This window comes from Penicillium concentricum (assembly GCF_028827145.1).
Source record: "Penicillium concentricum strain IBT 3081 chromosome Unknown utg000002l_segment0_segment0, whole genome shotgun sequence".
NCBI classification, from domain to species: domain Eukaryota; kingdom Fungi; phylum Ascomycota; class Eurotiomycetes; order Eurotiales; family Aspergillaceae; genus Penicillium; species Penicillium concentricum.
In genome coordinates this window covers 1,190,619-1,207,431 of record NW_026622755.1, presented here as the reverse complement: position 1 = coordinate 1,207,431, position 16,813 = coordinate 1,190,619, and the positions used below count along the sequence as shown (strand labels likewise).

At 46.3% G+C, this 16,813-nt stretch overlaps 7 protein-coding genes across 7 annotated transcripts; 5 read left to right on the top strand and 2 right to left on the bottom strand.

Annotated features, from left to right (window-relative positions):
- Positions 1-148: 148 nt before the first annotated feature.
- Positions 149-340, bottom strand: N7517_004036 (uncharacterized protein; the record flags this gene model as incomplete). Its single annotated transcript, XM_056721766.1, has 1 exon — positions 149-340. One exon carries the CDS (start codon positions 338-340, stop codon positions 149-151), a length of 192 nt encoding a protein of 63 aa, XP_056578016.1.
- Positions 341-3,428: 3,088 nt separating this feature from the next.
- Positions 3,429-5,165, top strand: N7517_004035 (phthalate transporter; the record flags this gene model as incomplete). Its single annotated transcript, XM_056721765.1, has 6 exons — positions 3,429-3,637; positions 3,703-3,874; positions 3,922-4,173; positions 4,245-4,722; positions 4,807-4,843; positions 4,898-5,165. 6 exons carry the CDS (start codon positions 3,429-3,431, stop codon positions 5,163-5,165), a joined length of 1,416 nt encoding a protein of 471 aa, XP_056578015.1.
- An 832-nt stretch (positions 5,166-5,997) lies between these two features.
- N7517_004034 (uncharacterized protein) lies at positions 5,998-6,219 on the top strand (the record flags this gene model as incomplete). The annotated part of the gene is made up of 1 exon (XM_056721764.1): positions 5,998-6,219. One exon carries the CDS (start codon positions 5,998-6,000, stop codon positions 6,217-6,219), a length of 222 nt encoding a protein of 73 aa, XP_056578014.1.
- A 274-nt stretch (positions 6,220-6,493) lies between these two features.
- N7517_004033 (fungal specific transcription factor domain-containing protein) lies at positions 6,494-9,666 on the top strand (the record flags this gene model as incomplete). The annotated part of the gene is made up of 5 exons (XM_056721763.1): positions 6,494-6,620; positions 6,673-6,741; positions 6,823-7,127; positions 8,892-8,916; positions 8,972-9,666. The coding sequence occupies 5 exons, from the start codon at positions 6,494-6,496 to the stop codon at positions 9,664-9,666; spliced, it is 1,221 nt and encodes a 406-aa protein (XP_056578013.1).
- A 1,694-nt stretch (positions 9,667-11,360) lies between these two features.
- N7517_004032 (NAD(P)-binding protein) lies at positions 11,361-12,424 on the bottom strand (the record flags this gene model as incomplete). The annotated part of the gene is made up of 2 exons (XM_056721762.1): positions 11,361-11,953; positions 12,010-12,424. The coding sequence occupies 2 exons, from the start codon at positions 12,422-12,424 to the stop codon at positions 11,361-11,363; spliced, it is 1,008 nt and encodes a 335-aa protein (XP_056578012.1).
- Positions 12,425-13,496: 1,072 nt separating this feature from the next.
- Positions 13,497-14,739, top strand: N7517_004031 (TauD/TfdA dioxygenase family protein; the record flags this gene model as incomplete). Its single annotated transcript, XM_056721761.1, has 4 exons — positions 13,497-13,701; positions 13,755-14,084; positions 14,140-14,514; positions 14,570-14,739. The coding sequence occupies 4 exons, from the start codon at positions 13,497-13,499 to the stop codon at positions 14,737-14,739; spliced, it is 1,080 nt and encodes a 359-aa protein (XP_056578011.1).
- A 1,104-nt stretch (positions 14,740-15,843) lies between these two features.
- On the top strand, positions 15,844-16,673 carry N7517_004030 (glutathione S-transferase family protein; the record flags this gene model as incomplete). Its single annotated transcript, XM_056721760.1, has 3 exons — positions 15,844-15,974; positions 16,037-16,242; positions 16,300-16,673. The coding sequence occupies 3 exons, from the start codon at positions 15,844-15,846 to the stop codon at positions 16,671-16,673; spliced, it is 711 nt and encodes a 236-aa protein (XP_056578010.1).
- Between the last annotated feature and the right edge of the window lie 140 nt (positions 16,674-16,813).

Below are 16,813 nucleotides of genomic sequence, written 5' to 3'. Positions count from 1 at the left end.
TCAACCTCCTTTCCACTCCAGAAATTGAACCCTTTACACAAACCTTCAAAGATCACCGCACAGCTACAAGAAAACCCAAAGATCAGCACTATGTACCACCAAATATAGACGACCTGGAAAATAAATATCGGACTTGAAACTCACCAGTCTAGAGGTCGTTGTTGCCACCAGGAACACAACCGCTACGGGCTGACCCTCGATTGATAAAGGCGAGATAGATGCCCCCAACGAAATTGGTAACGAGCAGATGATCGAGATGATGGTAGCCGTTAAGGAGAATGATACCAAACAAGATGATTGTAGGTGTAATTTCGCTTAATCTGCCAACAAAGCCAGGCATAATTGCGAGAGAGGAGAATCGCTTCAATTTCCGCCCTTTTACAGTTATGTATGACCTTGTTGGGAGCAGCTGATATTATAATGGATAGAAAACCTGCCTGATTGACGATAGCTCGTCTAAATGTCTCGGATACAGCCGCGGCATATCACTAGACGGGGAGCTAAAAGGGGATCTCGTGACCAAAGTTATATTCTCATGGCATTTCCCTCCGATCATATGGCCATTCGTGATTGTTTTACGGTTATAGAAGCTAACACATTGAAATCAGACATCAGACGTTGAGATAGATGTTATCATTTGCCAAAATTTCCTACGAAATTGTTGATGACATATTCTTTTCGTCAGTACTGCATAACATGAATATAAACAAGACTTATTCATATTTATTCATATACTCGGACTAACGCACGGCCCACAGGGAGTTGAGCCGCACGGGTTGAATGCAAAATGTACCTTTTCTATGGGAGCCACATACAAAAAGTACTTAGAAATAAATGTATATATCTCGACCGCCTCATTCAATTACAGGATAATGATTTAATATCATAAATCTAGTCTTATGATGTAGCTTTAAAAGAGCAGCTTTTATTTTTAACCATTTTTGTAAAGCAGGAAAATTAAATAACCTTGGGACCCCTATCAGGATTGTATCGTGCAAAATTCATCTAAAAGTTTTTCTTCTAGACCACACTGGTATTTCGACTTCATTTCTATAGTACTATAGTATGTAGGCTGTATTAACTTAACCTTATGTCTATTTGAAAAAAAATAAAAAAATAATAGTGAGTTGGCCGAGATATATAGAGTTATTCCGAAGTACCTTTTGTATGTGGCTCCCATGGAAATTGTACATTCTGCATTCGACTAGTTTTTGCATTCAACCCGTGCAGGCCAACCTCGACTCTAGATGATGCATCTTCCTATTATTGTGTTTAATTGGCAATGTCAAAATCATTGGTTAACGGAGGTATTAGGTTAAAACAACGAGGACTTTCAAGCTCCTAGGCGCTTCCATGGACGAGCCGGTAGTTGGCAAAGAAAAAAGACCAGAATATGACACTTCCGTTAGAATGATATGATGCCACAGCTTGGTCGTTAGAAGAAAAGACCAGTGAAGAAACCATAGACATGTTCGCGGGTTTAAGGGTCCGTATCCCAGATTTGTTATTCAAAGCATAATAATCCCGTCGTCAGAACTTGAGGCTACCATCTGACTATCCGGGGAGAAGGCCACAGGTTGTGAAATTCTTCGCAACCTTTCTCTTCAATTTGGGCTGTGTGCAGATGCCAAGGGACCGAGTGTTCCAGAGCCAACCTGTAACTCAATAATACCGATCCTCGTCACTTGAGGGAGGTGCAGTCGTCGCACGACCTGGGGTGATTCTCACCCTTCTCACTACCATCTATGTTATATTCCATTCTCACACTTAAACAAGTACATACGACCATAGGGTGTGGAAAACAGGGCTTCCCGTCCGCTCAGCCGTACTTAAGCCACACGCCGGTGAGTTAGTAGTTGGGTGGGTGACCACCAGCGAATCCTCACTGTTGTATGTTTTTACATTTTTTACATTTTTAATTCGTTCGGACTCTTGACACAATTCAAGTACGAATATGCATCGTACAAATCAACATCTGAGCATGGTTGCTTAGTCAGAAATCCTAGGGGTCAGCTGGCCTGCTGTCTGGTGTTGGAAAAAGCTTATAGCAGCTATATATACGCTGTAGACTGTTTTAACACGCCCAGCTCGTATCAGGCGCAGTTGGCATTGTGTATAGTAGATCAAAATGCCATTTAATAATATCTATACACATCGTAAACGGTACTTTAGACACCATAGTTACATTTATTATCGATGAATTATGTTTAGGGAACTAGTATAGGGACACACCCTCGCTATAACGAGACACCGCAAATGGTCGCTGTACCCGCCGGTAGTCCTAGCCACGTTTGACCGCAACCTCGCTTTAGACGAATATACGAGTTTTGCATATTACCTCCTTCTATTTCCTTGCTGATGTCATTCATTAACTGAAGGGGACCAGTTACGTTTGTACTAATGCTCTAAGCGTGCTATACAGAGCAAGGGGGATAGTGTTAGAAGTCTGGAATGGAATACGCCGAACAGTAAGATGATGTCCATACTGATTGACCATGATTTTCAACTAAATTAGTAGCACTCCTCAATAGGTAAGGAGGTAATTAAAATGGTTGCGAGCCCAAATACCACCAGAGCCCGATTACCTCGTCAATAGGGGATCGTCATCTACACCGGGTTAGAACAGGTGGAGGAGGCTGGAGAAGAAAACAGTTGCCTTGGGTTCAGCAAAAGAGGCCTTTCGCCCATTGAGTTTGAGGCCCTCCAGTCGACTGCACGAACCGGGATGTATTGTGGGCGAACTCGACATTGACTTTAGAAATCGAAAATCTGTCATTCAAACACCAAGGGGCTCGGTATAGAGGCCAAGTGGATGAGACCCGAATATATGTGCCTGTCCATATCCAGACAACCGACACCTACCGAGAAAGTCAAAGATCGAGAGTGATCGGCCGTTATTTCAGCACTTTACCGACGCCATGCCGTAAGCCGAAGCCCACCGAAACAGCAGTCCCGGATTTTTTTAGGGGCAAATGAACAAAGCTCGGACAATTCCCTCGCCACCAGTCTTTCTGTAGATCGAAAAGCCTCACTGCATTGTGAACTAATTTGTCGAGGGAGATTTAGAACGGTATTTGAAATGCATAAGCATAAGTAGAAGGCACTGTAAATAAGATGTACGAAGCACAAGTGGAACGGCATGGCACAGCGAAGTAGGCTAGTTATTTGGCGCAGATAAGTAGGGCAAATTGGTTCTCGGCAGCCTTTACTCCACTGTTTAGTACACATAGAGTCTTAGACTATTCAACCCGAGATCATGGTACCCCACAAAACACCGTATAACCTATGTTTGCGGGGAATATGTGGGCTCTCTCCGTTTGTCTCAGGACTTAGGGTTACCCCGCAAATGGTTTCCATCCACCGGGAAGTAAACATAAGATTCACCAATTGAGCGCGAAGTTGAGAACAGAGACAAAAAAAACGTTACTATGAAGGACTCACATCATGAGGATCAAGTCGAAGACATCGAAGACACCGAAAAGAGTGCATTCCATGAGGAAATCCTAAACTCTTTCAATCCGGATGAGCAGAAGGAAATCATCCGACGAGTCGATATTCGCTTGGTTGTTACTGTGGGATGTTTATTCATTGTCAGTCTTTTGGATCGAACAAATCTCGGAGCTGCTTCGGTTGCAGGGTAAGTGCAATGTATCGCAATTGTCTATACGGTCTATACATACGTACTCAGCTAACCAAACCCAGAATGCAGAAAGAGCTGGATATGAACGCATCCAACAATGGCTACAGTATCACTTCATTGGTATTCTTCGTCACATACACCGTCTTCCAGATCCCTGCCACAGTCATTATTCGCAAACTTGGGCCCCGAATCTTCCTCGCGGGCATTGTTACTCTCTGGGGAGCCGTCATGATTGTAAGTATTAAAAACTCAAAACTAAAGCGTTTTGTTAATGATCCTAGGGCTTCGGCTTTGTCAAGAACTGGGAATCCATGGCTGGCTTACGAGCAATCCTCGGTGGCCTAGAGGCTGGACTGTTCCCCGGCAGCGTCTATCTCCTTAGTACTTGGTACCCCCGCTACGAGCTACAAAAGCGCAACGCTGCGTTCTTCCTTATTGGAAGCGTGGCCTCCGGTTTTGGCGGTATATTAGCCTACGGGTTATCGCAGATGGATGGGCTAGGCGGGATCTCCGGTTGGCGGTGGATTTTCATTGTAAGACTCTATATGCTCTATGCTCTCTGATTATCGCGGGAGAAGCTATACTGATGATATATGGAGAACAGATAGAAGGCCTTCTTACGTGTGTCCTAGGCCTTGGCTCCTACATTTTGCTGGTCGACTTCCCGGAAAAAGCACCGAAGTCCTGGAAATTCCTCAACCAAACCGAAGCCTCATTTATTATTACCACAATCGAACGTGATAGAGCAGATACCACCGTGGAGCCTTTCTCTATTCGGAAATATCTAGCAAATGGCAAAGACAGTAAGGTCTGGGCATATGCGATCTTGTATATGTTAGCTACTATGCCTAGCTACGCGATTGCATACTTTCTTCCGATAATTCTGCAAGATAGCATGCACTTCCCCGTGGTGAAGGCGCAATGTCTTGTTGCACCACCCTATGCTTTTGCGGGTGTGGTGATGTACACGCAGGCAGTATACTCGGATAAATGGCGTCTGCGGGGACCCATTATTATTGGAAACGCGCTGGTGGCGATTCTTGGCCTAGCACTGCTAGGTTTTCTTAAGGATCCGGCCCCCGGTATTTTGGAGTCTTCTTAGCTACTGCTGCTGGTGAGTGAACGCTCTTTTCTCGTGGCTATGACTATACTAATGTCTGTTCTAGCAACTGCAAATTGCCCTGCGCTGGTATCTTGGCAAAGGTAATAGTGTTGTTTCCAGAATGTGGTTTTATCTTAGCGTCTAATTGCCTCTAGCAACAACATCCGTGGCCAATGGAAACGAGCCTTTACGTCTGCGACATCGATCGGTGGAGGCAGTATTGGAGGCATCATTGCGACAACAGTGTTCCGCGCTCAAGATGCTCCTGATTACATACCAGGTCTAATCGCCGCTATATTGGCCAATGGTTTGATTGTCGTATTTGCGTGCCTACTCACACTCAAGTTCAATCGGGCAAACAAGCGAGTCGATGCTGGAGGAAAGCCGATTGAGGGACAGATTGGGTTCAAGTATACATATTGATGAAGCTGTACAGCCAATGCAAGGAATGATCAGGAATGTGAAGGAGAGAGAGTTGTACTAGGAAACAGGATGAAGAGACCCCAGACTATACCAACTAGTTAGTTAGCTGAGTGCTGATGTCCGATCTCTAAGGCACAAATATCAAACACCCAACTCTACATATCCGAACAAAGTTCCTTCAAATTAGTCCCAGAAAGGCTTATTGAGGTTCTTTCATCTCGCTAGGTCTTTTTTCAGCTGTCAAACGTCAGAAACAGGTGGCGAGATAATAAAAAGAGTCATATAATAGGGAAGAAAGGGTAAATGAGAGGTGACGACGACGTACCGTCCACGAGAGGTTCTTTAAGGTAGGAAATCGACAACTGTTGTCTTCAGGTGGTTGTGAGGGTCTTCAATCAAAAGGCTGAGGCCGGTATCTTCCTATTTTGAAAGGTGTTTGCTTCACCTCTGCTTTAATTCTTCGCCACCACTTCTTGATCTCCAATCGCATCAATTTCATCCTGATCAGACCGATCTTTTATCAATAATGGCTTGTACGCAGCATCCTGAGCACTAAAAAGAGGATCCTAGATCCGCTCGCACCTTTCGCGCGTCCTTCCGTGTTGATGTCCGTTCATCAGCAGAGAAAAGATGCCACCGTGTCACCCAGGCCCCCCAGTCATTCTTCGATGCGATATCCGGTTCGTGGGGCGAGGGACGAGCGGTTGTATAGCAAATCAAACGCTGGGCCCTAGAGGTGCGCTCGCAGTTGGAGTAATCTGTGGAGGTTGACAGTTCGGAGGTTGACGTTGCCAAGGTGGGTTTGCGCCTTGTGCATCTCCTGATGCAAGTCATGCCGGGTGAAAGATTCCTGCGCGCGGGCTGGCGGGCGGCCAAGGAGTCTCTCAGTGTTCTTGCTTCTTTTCCTCCTGCTCCGGATACCGAACGCCTCGGTGGCCTTGCTGGCGACGATGGTGCAGGCGCGGTGTTGACACTGATGATGCGGATGGTGGCAGTGGTAGTGGTGACAGCGGCGAGGGTGTGGGAGTGGCTACGACTCCGGTCGACTCTGTGACCCCTGCTGCGGGTGGTCTCTGTGGCTCCGACCGTTGCTCAACATGGTGGCGCTGGTGAGTGATCCACGCCCGTTTGCCTGCTGCAGGTGCGTTTGCTTGTTCCCAGGCCCAAGTTGACACTGATATGTATTGTCTTGCCTCGTTTGTATCCTCACGGGAGCTGACCGTCCTGTTTTTCAGGAAATGGACTTGATGCCAATGGATTTCCTCTTCGTTCTCGCCTCTCCGGCAGTGCCACGGACCAGTCGTGGTCCGGTGTGAATTTACAGCGAGATGGAGTTGACTGGCGTGTCAGCAAGATCCCTCGTGTTCCTCGCTCGTTCTTGCTGGACCGGGTTTTCAGTGTCGTCGAAGTGTGATTGCTGCCGGTATTCGGGTGCCGCGAATAAGTGTTCCCTCCGTGAGTGCTGGTTGGGGTCCATACGTTTGTTTGTTCTTGCTGACGTATGTAGGTGCTCCTGATGATGCTTCGCACACTCCTAATTGGGTATTTGACTCTGTGTGCTGTTTCCAGCAGGACAGTATGCAAGGCTGGTAGTGTCCCTGTAGTCCCTGTCAAAGGCTTGTGGTAGCGCCCGGCTGCTGATTCTCCTGATGAAAAGGACAAGACTCCTTCGCAGCAGCAGCAGCAGCAGAAGAAGAAGAAGGACCACGTTCTGGTCCTGGCTTCGATTCTGTCCATTACGCAATCCGTCTGGACTGGCCCATGGTGTACCGGGAGGCTGATGAGGATTGGTTTTTGGAAGTTTTCGAACGGCTCCATGATGTTCGTCGCCGAGTCCAGTACGACTATGCTTTGATGCGTGATACTACCATTGATAAGGGTTGGTGGACCAAGGAGGACTGTACGACTGATGAAGGGTCCTTCGATGGGAGCTCTGATTATCCTATGGCCTTTATGACATGGGTTGGCAGGGTGTAGTATACTGGTATGTGATCTTCCTCTTTATCGTTCATATATCGATCTTATCAAAACATACAACGCTAGCTAGAGAAAACCAATCGATTTAGGTACATTAGAACGGCCAATAACTCCGGTCGAAAGAGCGCTAACTACGTCCGCTTCTATAAAGAAATATCAAATGGGCATAGGGCTCGACATACACGGTGTACATTGCCGAGTTTGCTAGTAACTAAGGCCTTTTAGCTATCTCCGTTATTTATCCTACTCCTTTTATCTATCTTAAGATTAAAGGATTATATTAATATCGAAGAGGATTTAGTGGGCATAGATGCGAGACTTAAGGATGTGATGGCTAGTCAAAGTGGTGCCGTCCTAGTTGACTGGTACAATGTATGCTTATTGAGCAAACTGAGAGACACCTAGCGCGAGAGGCTTTGTCTACCTCAATAGTTCTCGGGTGTGGAAAACTGGGGTAGTAGTCTACGCAAATAGACATGTGAATGCTACTTCATCTCTCTTGGCACAGCTTCGCCCTCAGACGCGGGAGACAGCCGATGACAGCCGAATAGTGCCGAGACAGCCGAAACGAGAGCTAAGAGGGGAAATTAGTCCGAATGCACCAATGAAATTATCACTGGGTTGGCCAGGCCTGTCGATCAAAACGCCATTAACGCTTAATATTGCCCTCCCTGTATTTTATAGCCGAGTCTTCCGATCAAGGGTTGGATAGATTCTTACAACATATAATACAATGTGCTACTTTACTAGCTCACAATAGCCTGCGCTTTACGGAGTAAACGGATACGCCAAGACTAATGAGGACCGGGCCGTCCCTGGCAACCCCCAGCACTGATTCATCGGAACCGTAATAATTTTACCCTGCACTTTGACATGTTCTATTCTGAAAATTTTGGCTATATATCTATGCTGATACACTGATTTGATCGCTAGCTAACGGCCATATATTCAACAAATATCATACGAAGCATAAGAGAGAAACTAAGGTTCAGGCTGGAAACCTGTCAATCAGTTAATTCTGGGGTGCCATCGTATAGGTCAGAAAATAGGAGGTTTAGAAGGATCGAAACGCGTAACCATTGAGCCCGCATGTATTAAGCTACCCCCGGCACATTTCTAGAGGGGGGGCGGTGTATGTTATACGGGGTACGAAGCGGTATAGCTATCAGGGATTAAACCCCGGGTAGTCCTTAATGCCTTGTTTTAAAACAGCAGAAAAGTCAAAATATCTGAATTACTATTACACATCTTAATAATCAAACATTTGTTCAATAATTTACAATATCCTGTAACTATAGAGCGGTGTAGAAGGCGGTGCTAGAAGGCATTTAGGCATCATCCCCCAAAGTGGGTTTTCCCCTGAGCGCTATAAGACTGGATATACGGGGTAGAAAGTGGGGAGCTAAAACATCTGCTGTGTCATAGCAACTTCCTGGGTTAACGCTAGACGCAGCCACCCCCGCATTTTCCAAGGTACTGCTCTAGTGTTACATTATTGATTTTTTCATATTTGGCTATTCCAAATGCCCTTTTTACATTTGCATAAGATCATACAATGGTTTCCGGTCAATCTCTTCAAGTTCGTGATCGGGCAAGGATCGTATGTTGTCAGTGTCACGCACGCAAAGTCAAATGTGATCTACAGACTCAATCAGAAGGCACTTGTTCGAATTGTGATAAACATGGATTGGCCTGCCAGTAAGAAATCATCAGGTAAGATAACCTATGGCATTGCTGACCATTTCTCAGACCTCGTCCCAACCGGAGAATGACGGTTAAAGAGAGGTACACCAGGCGAATGGCGAGATCTCCAAGATCTAACGGAGCAGCTGGTCAAGAGAAGCCAGTGACTCCAGAACCGTCAATCATTCGCGAGCAACAAGACCAAGGGCCTACTGTTCCACCACCTGAGCCAGTACATAGACAGTACCTTAGCGGAATGACTTACATGCTGCATAATGCCCCTGGTATTCCCCCAAACTATCGTCGGATCACAGCCACCTCAACAACCAGAAACCAGGAGATCTTGACGATAATAGATCCCACCTCACCACCACCGGCAATGTTACTAAATGCATATGTCGACGCCTATTTCCAACATGTTTTCCATCGATTGCCTGTTGTTGATCGTGCGGATTTCTCTTCTAGCAGACCTTCGGTAGCTCTTCAACAAGCGATTTGCATGGTGGGAACGATTCTACGGCATCCTAAAGGACCAGATATCCTGGCTGAGAATGAGAAATATTATTACAATGTGAAGACTCTTATCCACACCAATCACGAACAGGACCCCATTACAGTTCTAAAGGTCATGTGTCTTTTTTCAACACGCAACATCGCTGGTCCTGTATTATTGACCATTGATTCCCCGTGGCAGTGGTTGGTTATAGCAATAAGACTGTTACAGCAAATGGGCCTGCACCGCGAGGGAATATGTGCTACTTTTGTCAATCCAAAGATTGCACGCAGGATTGCGTGGTCCCTTTTCGTGCGTGTCTCCCAAATCCACTTTTACTTTTACTAATGGCATCAAGGTTCAAGATATACTTGTATCGGCTGCATTTGGATGGCCCACATGTATCAAAAAGAATGAATTTGACGTTCGACCCCTGACCGAAGAAGATTTCGAGACTTTTGATATTCAATCCTTGCTTTTCATTGAGCTAGCCAAGATAATTACCATCCTGGGTAGTATATTAGACCTCCGGGGGCGGAGTACTAAACATGTGCAAACACAGGTATGCGCGCCTCTAGTCATTTAGCACAAGATTATTACTTTGAAAAGTCTTTCATACTTACTTCTACCGACATAACAGCATATAGATATCTTCCATTCCTTAAAAGATTGGGTCCGCAATCTTCCAACAACTATGCACATTTTTGACGCGAATGGTCTTCGAACATACCGACAAGATGTCTTTGAATTACACCTTACGTATTTTGCCACTATTATATCATATTTTCACCTATTCAACGACCACGACATCACATCTGCTCCGAACATTGTATCGTTGGTCGCCTCTTCATGCATGGCCCGCCTATACCAGGAGATTGATTGTAGGGACGACCTCAGTTATCTTCTTGGTGCACACAATTGGCTATTAATGGTGGCCTCAATACCGCAACTTCAATACAACGCCACTGAGTCTTCACTAGAGTCAGATAGCTACTGTTCAGAAGAGCTTGACATTCTTGTCTCGTCCTTGGAGCAGCTTCAAGCAAGACTTCCCGGGGCAACGGTGGTATTGAACGCAATCAACAAACTCCGAACTTCACGCAACAGCGGTCGAGTCCAAAATACGACAACCTTTGAACCGCGAGAAAATGTTTTTTCCAGCCAAGGGCATGACATGTTAAGTTTCCGAGACTTGTTTCCATTTCCAAATTCACTGTCACCAAGGCTTTCGCTGTTGGAACTTTATGCTGGGGATATATTCCAAGAGGTGGAATCTCCCACGGGCGCCCCCGACGACCTTGATCGGATCTTAGAAGAGTTCTCGGATCTTTCTCGATTGGCATTTCCCGGTGTACCACAAGCTCTTTTTTGATGTTCTGTTACCACTGTCGATTTTGTTTGGATATCTGGATGTTTTATGTTTGATGTTTGTAGATAATCTAGGGAAGCGCCTGAAATATGTGTGTAGTGGGTCTGTTGGAATGGTCTAAGGCTATATATGTACTGAATACTCCGTACTCCGTAGTGGATTGAGAAATCTCTAGCAGTTCATAGGCTTTCTGTGAACTTGCCGATTACCGAGATTTAATTTCTCCTTGATCAATTATCGCCTAATTCTTCGCCGGGGTACCTTTCCAACCGTCTCATACTGTGTGAAGGAAAGCAGTTACAGTATCAAAGAATCACTCGCTGTGTATCGGGACATATACACCTGCACTACGAAATTCGGACTTTTGTGCTTCAATTTTAGGCCGAAGAAAACCTAATCAAGCAACGGAACCCTAATTCTCTACATTGTTGTATTATTTCGCGGCTTAGCTTTTCCTGGCTTAACCCAGCCAAGCCAATGGCTAATAAAAGTACTTTAGCAGTCAAGTTAATTTACAACCAACTTGATTCTTGTATAGATAATTGTGGAATCAATTCTAACTCTGCAGCGTTGCTTCCAGTCTCATTCCCACATACATAACCGCCCCATACTTGTCATAAATCTAACTTGAATTCGATGGTTGACTTGCTATTGATTTGTTGGGCCCTGTCATTCAAATCTTGCCCGATGGATTCTTGATAAAATCAAGCTGCTGATCCATCACCCCCTGCACCATGTCCTCGAATGGGCGCCATTTCATTCCAAGCTCCGTCTCCGCCTTGGTCGTATTGGTTCGATCCAACACACCTTGCGCATCCTCGGTGATGACTGATCCCGCATCTGGGTAATGCTTTTTCACAAACCGCGCAATATCTGGCACTGTAGTACTTTCTCCAACTAGCAGATACTTCGAGCCATCCACGACCTTCGGATCTAGCGCTCTGATATGCGCTTCAGCCACATCCTGAACATGCACTGCTGTCAAAAATCCAGTCGGGGTGCCTGCCATGATAAATCCCCATAGAGCCGAGTTGGACCCTCCCATAATTCCTGCCGCAGATGTCTGCATGAGATTGGGACCATACACAAATCCTGGGTGCATCGAGACCAAGGCGTACTGTGGTTTGGCTGTTTTCCAGAAGTCCCAGGTGGCGTTGTTTGCAAGCAGTTTAGAAGCCATATATAGTACCATGGGTGTCGCAGCTGGGTTTGCGGGGTCCTCGAAACTTCCACTTTCATCGACTGAGAGATCCCAGTCATTGTCCTCTGAAAAAGGTGTCAGTACCATGCCGATATGGAGCCAAAGAAAGAATGTGGTTTACCTTTAATAACTCCACCATCTGGAAGACCAGTCAATGGAACTAATGCAGCCGAGGAGGAGGTAATCACGATCTTCTTGATGCTCGGTACCTTGGCTGCCGCTTTCAGCAAGGCAGTGGTTCCTTTAACCGCTGGAGTGAAGTACGTTTCCTTGTCGGTGCCATGAGGAAGAGGTGATGCAAGGTGGAGCACAAAATCCACACCGTCCAGCTTGCCACTGAATGCCGTTTCATCGGTGAGGTCTGGAATGATGACATATTCGATTTGCTTGCTGTACTGTGATAACAAGGTCTGAAGGTGGTCCGAGGGCTTGCGAAGACAAACTCGTAGTTGATATCCGGCCTTTAGAGCTTCCACGGCAGTGGCACTGCCAATAAAGCCAGAGGCCCCAGTAATGAAGATCAATCCCTTGAACATTTTCTTTCAGTTCCTTATTTTTTTGATCACAGAAAGTAGGGCCTGATATGCTCTCTTTTATACCTAAGTAAACCATTTTTTAAATTTGTCATCTATAGTGTAGTTTCACAATAAACTCTGTCATATTGCAAGTGTGCCTCCAAATACCGAACTTTAAACAGCTCGCGCGGTTGATATCGGTATTAGGGAAGATCCGAGGGCGATGAAATGACTACACAGCCTAGTTCTCTACACTATGCCATTGTACTTGTTTTTCGTACATGTTTAAAATGCGTTCTAGCTATGTTTATTAGCCTCAAACATCATCGCAAATTTCCCTTGAGGAATAATTCAAAAATTAGCTGAGTCTTTCGATCTACAGGAGGGACTATGTTCGGCCTTTTTTTTTCTTTTCATTTGGCCCTAGGGAAGCCGGAACTACTGTGTCGGCGAGCATCAGCTTTCGGCACATGACGGCCCGACGTAGAATGCTCACATAACAGCAAATCACTCTAGATTATTCAATATAATTTCTCTCGGTAGATGTCGGTTATCAGTATATGGAGAGGCGAGTTTATTCGGATGTCATTAGCTTTGCCATTGTACCGAGCTCCTCAGCGTCTGATCGTACGGTGCTGATTGGTGTTCTATTCGCCGGCAACACTCAAAGGCGTGCTGTTACATCACTAACATTTCTCTGCCTATCACAACACCTCCCATATTCTAAACTTGGCAAGTTCTCCCTTCGTTAGTCTTCCCCCGCTTTTGGAACCCGTCGTACATGATGCCCCACACTACCGACGGCGTAATCGGCCTCTAGTGGCACTCGGGTTCACAATCATTTTCATCTACCCATTTGCCAAGATCTACTTTCCGGAGGTAGAGAGGAGGATGTTCGTCAGTATTCGTCCAAAGCGGGGTTGCGATTAAACGTGAGCAAAACACTGTAGCTGATGTTACATATCGAGATAGAGATACTGGTAGATCTGATGAAATAGGATATAAAACGAACCTTCTTCCCCTCCGTTTTGATCGCCACTGAATTTCAAGATTCTAAATCCTCTGGAAAACGAGTAAATTTTTCTCTACAAATATGGCTCCCTCTCTTACCACCGAGACCGCAGTCCCTATTGCACCAGGCCCCGGACGAGCGCCTTTGAAACTTAGTGGTGCTTTGGATGCTTTTGAGTCCTTTGATGTCACGCCAGTCATTGGACGCGAGTTTCCCAATGCAAGCCTGAAGGACTTCTTGTGTGCTCCGAACTCCGATGATCTGCTTCGAGATCTTGCCATTACCAGTCAGTCGAACCTCATCTCTCATATCAATTCTAGACTCATAACCCTATTCTAGTTTCCCAGCGAGGAGTTGTCTTCTTCCGCAAGCAGGATGCTCTGACAGATGACATGCAAAAGGAATTGGCTCAGCGACTTGGAGAGCTCTCGGGAAAGCCGAAGACTTCCGGACTACATGTCCACCCGATTGCTAACTCACGCCGAGAGCAAGGTGTCAAGGATGACGAAATCAGCGTGATCAACTCACAGGAGGGCAAAAAGCTCTACAAATCCCGCGTTACCCGCCACCAGACTGCCAGAAAGGAGTGGCATAGCGACATTACATTTGAACCTATTCCGAGCGACTATACGATCTTGCGTTTGACCGTTCTCCCAAGGACTGGCGGAGGTAAGCATTAATACTCCTACTCTTATGATCTTGTAGTGCTTATGCACAAGTCTAGATACTCTGTGGGCTTCGGGATACGAGCTATATGACCGCCTTTCACCACCTTACCAGAAATTCTTGGAAGGGTTGGAGGCAACCTTTTCGCAGCCTCAATTCAATCAGTTTGCGAAGGATAGCGGATTCGAGGTTTTCAAGGGCCCTCGCGGTGCCCCTGAGAATATCGGGGAAGATCTGCGTGCTGAGCACCCAGTAATCCGCACCAATCCTGTCACAGGATGGAAGAGTATCTTCGCTATTGGCACTCATGTGGAGAAAATCAACGGACTGAGCGATGAAGAGAGCAAGCATCTCACCGACTGGTTCGTAAACTTGATCATGGAGAATCATGATCTGCAAGTGCGCCACCGCTGGCAAAACCCGAATGATCTCGGTATGTCGTCTCGTATTTATGTTTGCAAACTGCTTGTAGCTGACACCTATGATAGCTGTCTGGGATAACCGGTCCACATATCACGCTGCGACTTGGGACTACGAAGATGTTGGTCCTCGGGCTGGCCACCGCGCTGTCAGTCTTGGAGAAGTGCCGTTTTACGACCCGAAGAGCACTGGAAGACGGGAAGCGCTGGAGAGAGAAGTACTTGAGAAAGGCAAATAAAGCAGTCACCACAATTGATGCTCTATCAACGCGATCGTCAAACATTGCTTGTGATTCTCTGTTCCCATAAATGGAAAAGAGGATGTCGACGGTTATTTTGGTTTATATATTGCTGCATGCCAGCACGGCATTTTCTCCTTGAATTCAATTACCGTCCTGCTTGACTTCCATAATTCAAAGTTCAAAGTAGCGTATACTGACCCAGAGCCCCCGGTCAGTTACGATTTCAATGCGCGCGTTTCGTCATGTTATTCATCCCCGGGGAATTCATCGTGATCCCCTTAGGTCGAATGCCCCACAGACCTTGCTCTGGGAGAGGAACCTATGGATCTGAGGCTAATATGAATTGTAATGGACTAACTGACTGACTAACTCCGAGGAAGAGAAGAAGGGAATGAAGAGACGGATGTATCTACACTACAGTCCTGAAACAAACACGTTCCATAACCCATGTGCATCTTGATTCTTGCTACGCCGAGCTCCTATTTTCTATCCCTAGTAGGTACAGATTCATCTCGTTTAGGTCTTTGAACAGCCAGCACACTGTAGCGTAGGGCGTCCGCTAGATACGGAGACCCAAAACTCCGCTTGCTGTAAAAGGCCTGTGACCCGTGCTGTTGTGGACTACCCCCAGAAGGTGGTTAATTTTGAGAAAACGGGGTAAAGTCCCTGTCAGCTTGCACTTCGTTTACGAGGCTACTAAGACATGAATCAATATTCACCTCGAAGTCTCGGCTACATCCTGGAGGCGCAGATTTCGTATCCGACCGTCGCCGCGCTTAACCGAAAGGCCAAGTTTCGGCCCGAATGGCCACCGAAAGATTAAGACCAACCTGGGAAACAACGGAGGCTTCTTTCGGCAGCCAAAACTTCGCGCAAATAGGGTATTGGTTCGACATCGCCCTCAGGAAATGACATAATTGGTGAGAATTGTAGCTGACAAATTGACTGGAAACCACGGGGTGTATACAGCTCAACGCTGAGTCGCGGGGCATAAGAGTCCCCCGTACACTCCCCGGAGTTGTTTCCTCACTCAGCGCCAGCTCGTTCAAACCTGCTTCGCCACTCTCTATTCTCTCATCCACAGTCCGCGTCTCCCTCACCATGTCGTCTGATATCACACTCTATACCTGGAATACTGCCAACGGCATCAAGGCCTCTATCACCTTGGAGGAGCTTGGTCTCTCCTATAAGACTGAGCTAATCGATATTGGAAGCAGCATTCAGAAGGAGGAGTACGATTATCCTTGGCATCCCTAGCACAGAAGTCCTCCTGCTAATAACGATCAAAACCTAGGTGGTTCTTAAAGATTAACCCCAATGGCCGCATCCCTGCCCTCATCGACGGCCCACAGCGCGTTTTTGAGAGTGGTTCCATTATGCTTTACCTCGTCAACAAATACGACACCGACCGCAAGATTAGCTATGCGCCTGGCACTCCTGAATACATTGAGCAGGTATCCTGGCTGATGTTCCAAACAGGTGGAATTGGTCCGATGCAGGGTATGTTGAAAACAGGAGATGGATTTCTCGGGCTTTATCTGATTGTTATGTCTCTAGGCCAAGCAAACCACTTCCGACTTGTCGCCAGTGTGCGCTCCGACTACGCCATCAAGCGGTACATTGACGAGACCAAGCGCCTTTACTCGGTCCTTGAATACCGTCTGAAAGAGAGCACCTACCTGGCAGGCTCTAAGTACACAATCGCCGACATCACCAACTACACGTGGGTCCGCCGTGGTCCTCAAATGCTGGAGATCGATCTATCTGAGTTCCCGGCTCTCAAGAACTGGGTAGATGAGATCGACAAGCGTGCTGCAGTGCAGAAGGGCGCGGACGTGCCTCACCTTGACCGCACAGACGAGCAATGGAATGAGCTCCTCCGAAGCGCTCGAGCTAAGATTGATGGAATGACCAATTCCGATCAGCATTAAGCGATTGATATGTATTTTTTATGTGCTAACCTATCATGAAAGATATTATATTACACAGGTGGTATCTTGTTTAATGTTACAAAGGAAATAAAATCAATAAAATACCACCTTCAATGATTTGATAGTGTTCTAAGAGAAAT